At 37.1% G+C, this 1,956-nt stretch overlaps 1 protein-coding gene across 1 annotated transcript; it reads left to right on the forward strand.

Annotated features, from left to right (window-relative positions):
• Window positions 1-1,101, forward strand: LOC107617396 (alpha-methyl-mannoside-specific lectin). The gene has a single exon (XM_016319153.2). It carries the CDS (start codon window positions 65-67, stop codon window positions 905-907), a length of 843 nt encoding a protein of 280 aa, XP_016174639.1. The 5' UTR covers window positions 1-64; the 3' UTR covers window positions 908-1,101.

Here is a 1,956-nt window from a genome sequence, read left to right on the forward strand (position 1 = left end):
ACCATTCTTCACACAACACAAACCAAAGGAGTGAGCCTACACACTCATCTAATTAATCATCACCATGGCTATCTCCAAGAAAATCCTCCCTCTTCTCTCCATAGCAACCATCTTCCTCTTGCTCCTAAACAAAGCCCACTCACTAGATTCCCTTTCCTTCAGCTACAACAACTTTGAACAAGACGATGAAAGAAACCTAATCTTGCAAGGTGATGCAACGTTCTCAGCAAGCAAGGGAATCCAACTGACCAAGGTAGACGATAACGGAACCCCTGCAAAGAGCACTGTGGGTCGAGTCTTGCACTCGACCCAGGTGCGCCTCTGGGAGAAAAGCACGAACCGGCTCACAAACTTCCAAGCACAGTTCAGCTTCGTTATCAACTCGCCTATTGACAATGGTGCCGATGGCATAGCCTTCTTCATCGCGGCACCAGATAGCGAAATTCCAAACAACTCGGCCGGAGGGACCTTAGGGCTCTTTGACCCTTCAACTGCCCAGAACCCTTCGGCCAACCAAGTTCTCGCCGTTGAATTTGACACCTTCTATGCTCAAGACTCCAATGGTTGGGACCCCAATTACCAACACATCGGAATTGATGTGAACTCTATTAAATCCGCTGCAACCACCAAGTGGGAGAGGAGAAATGGCCAAACCCTAAATGTTCTCGTAAGCTATGATGCTAACTCTAAAAACCTACAAGTGACTGCTAGCTACCCTGATGGTCAAAGTTATCAGGTATCTTATAACGTTGACTTGAGGGACTATCTTCCAGAATGGGGTAGGGTTGGATTCTCAGCTGCTTCGGGACAACAATACCAATCTCATGAGCTTCAATCTTGGTCCTTCACCTCAACCTTGTTGTACACTTCACCCCACTACCTTAAACTTGGACGCTTCATGATATGATATGGAAGAATAATCGTCTCTATATCACAAATCTACCTTTCATGCATGTAAGATATGGAAATAATAGGACAAGTATTGTCCACGGTCTAAGTTTTTATTTCGTAATGTTAAAGCCACGCGCGTCAACTTTCGTTTGTATGGATAATGTATGAGTTTATCTTCTTATTACAAGTGTTGTCATCTTTACATTATTACTTTTGTTATCGCCTTCTAGAGTATCCATTTTGCATATGTTTCACTTTCACCCCACACATAAACTCACATACACAATTTATCACAGTAACAACCAGGGTTAATATTGTTGGATATATAATGTCTTTACCGATCTAATTTAAATTTTTCAAATAAGTAATTTCATAATATGATAGCAAGGAGGATATCTATGACAAACAAATTTAGAGTGCGTTGTTTGCAAAGACCTATGAAATTGGATTGGCCTTGGTACCTTTTGCTTCTTGGTGTCGCCAAATCAATACATAAATTTGGAATATCCCCTTGGTCTCTATTATATTTTTCCCAGCACCATTTCTTTGTGAAACATGTACGGATATAGACGATAGGCCATATAATAAGCCAAAGAGTAGTGGGCTTTCGATCTTTTAGCTAGATTTGGTAAAATTTTAACTTTTAAAAATACTTTATTAAAGTTGGTTTTCTAACGGTACTTTTTTATTTTAATAATAACCACAATATTTAATAAATCAAAATAAAGGTAATTTATTTAATAAGCTTAATTAAGTTAAAAAAATGTATTTGAAGAAATTGTTGAAATAAAACACAAACAGAATTGCTAAAACAATATAAAATACTGGAACGAGATGTACAAAAATTATAAAATGGAATGTCAAAACAGAAGATAGATAGAATTATTGAAATGGAGCGAACTACTGAAACGAAATAAAACATAGACAAAACTGCTAAAATAAAATGCAGATGAAATTATCAAAATGAAGTGCCAGAAAAATATATTGCACATATATTTACAACTTAAGTGCAAACGGAAAAATTAAAAATATATATATAAATAATACTCTCATATATAAAAGAGA

The sequence above is a fragment of the Arachis ipaensis genome, chromosome B09 (genome assembly GCF_000816755.2).
Source record: "Arachis ipaensis cultivar K30076 chromosome B09, Araip1.1, whole genome shotgun sequence".
In the NCBI taxonomy this organism is placed as follows: Eukaryota; Viridiplantae; Streptophyta; class Magnoliopsida; order Fabales; family Fabaceae; genus Arachis; species Arachis ipaensis.

What these genes read in the sequence shown, in the direction of transcription:
- LOC107617396 (XM_016319153.2), top strand. Translation starts at nt 65, where the DNA reads ATGGCTATCTCCAAGAAAATCCTCCCTCTTCTCTCCATAGCAACCATC.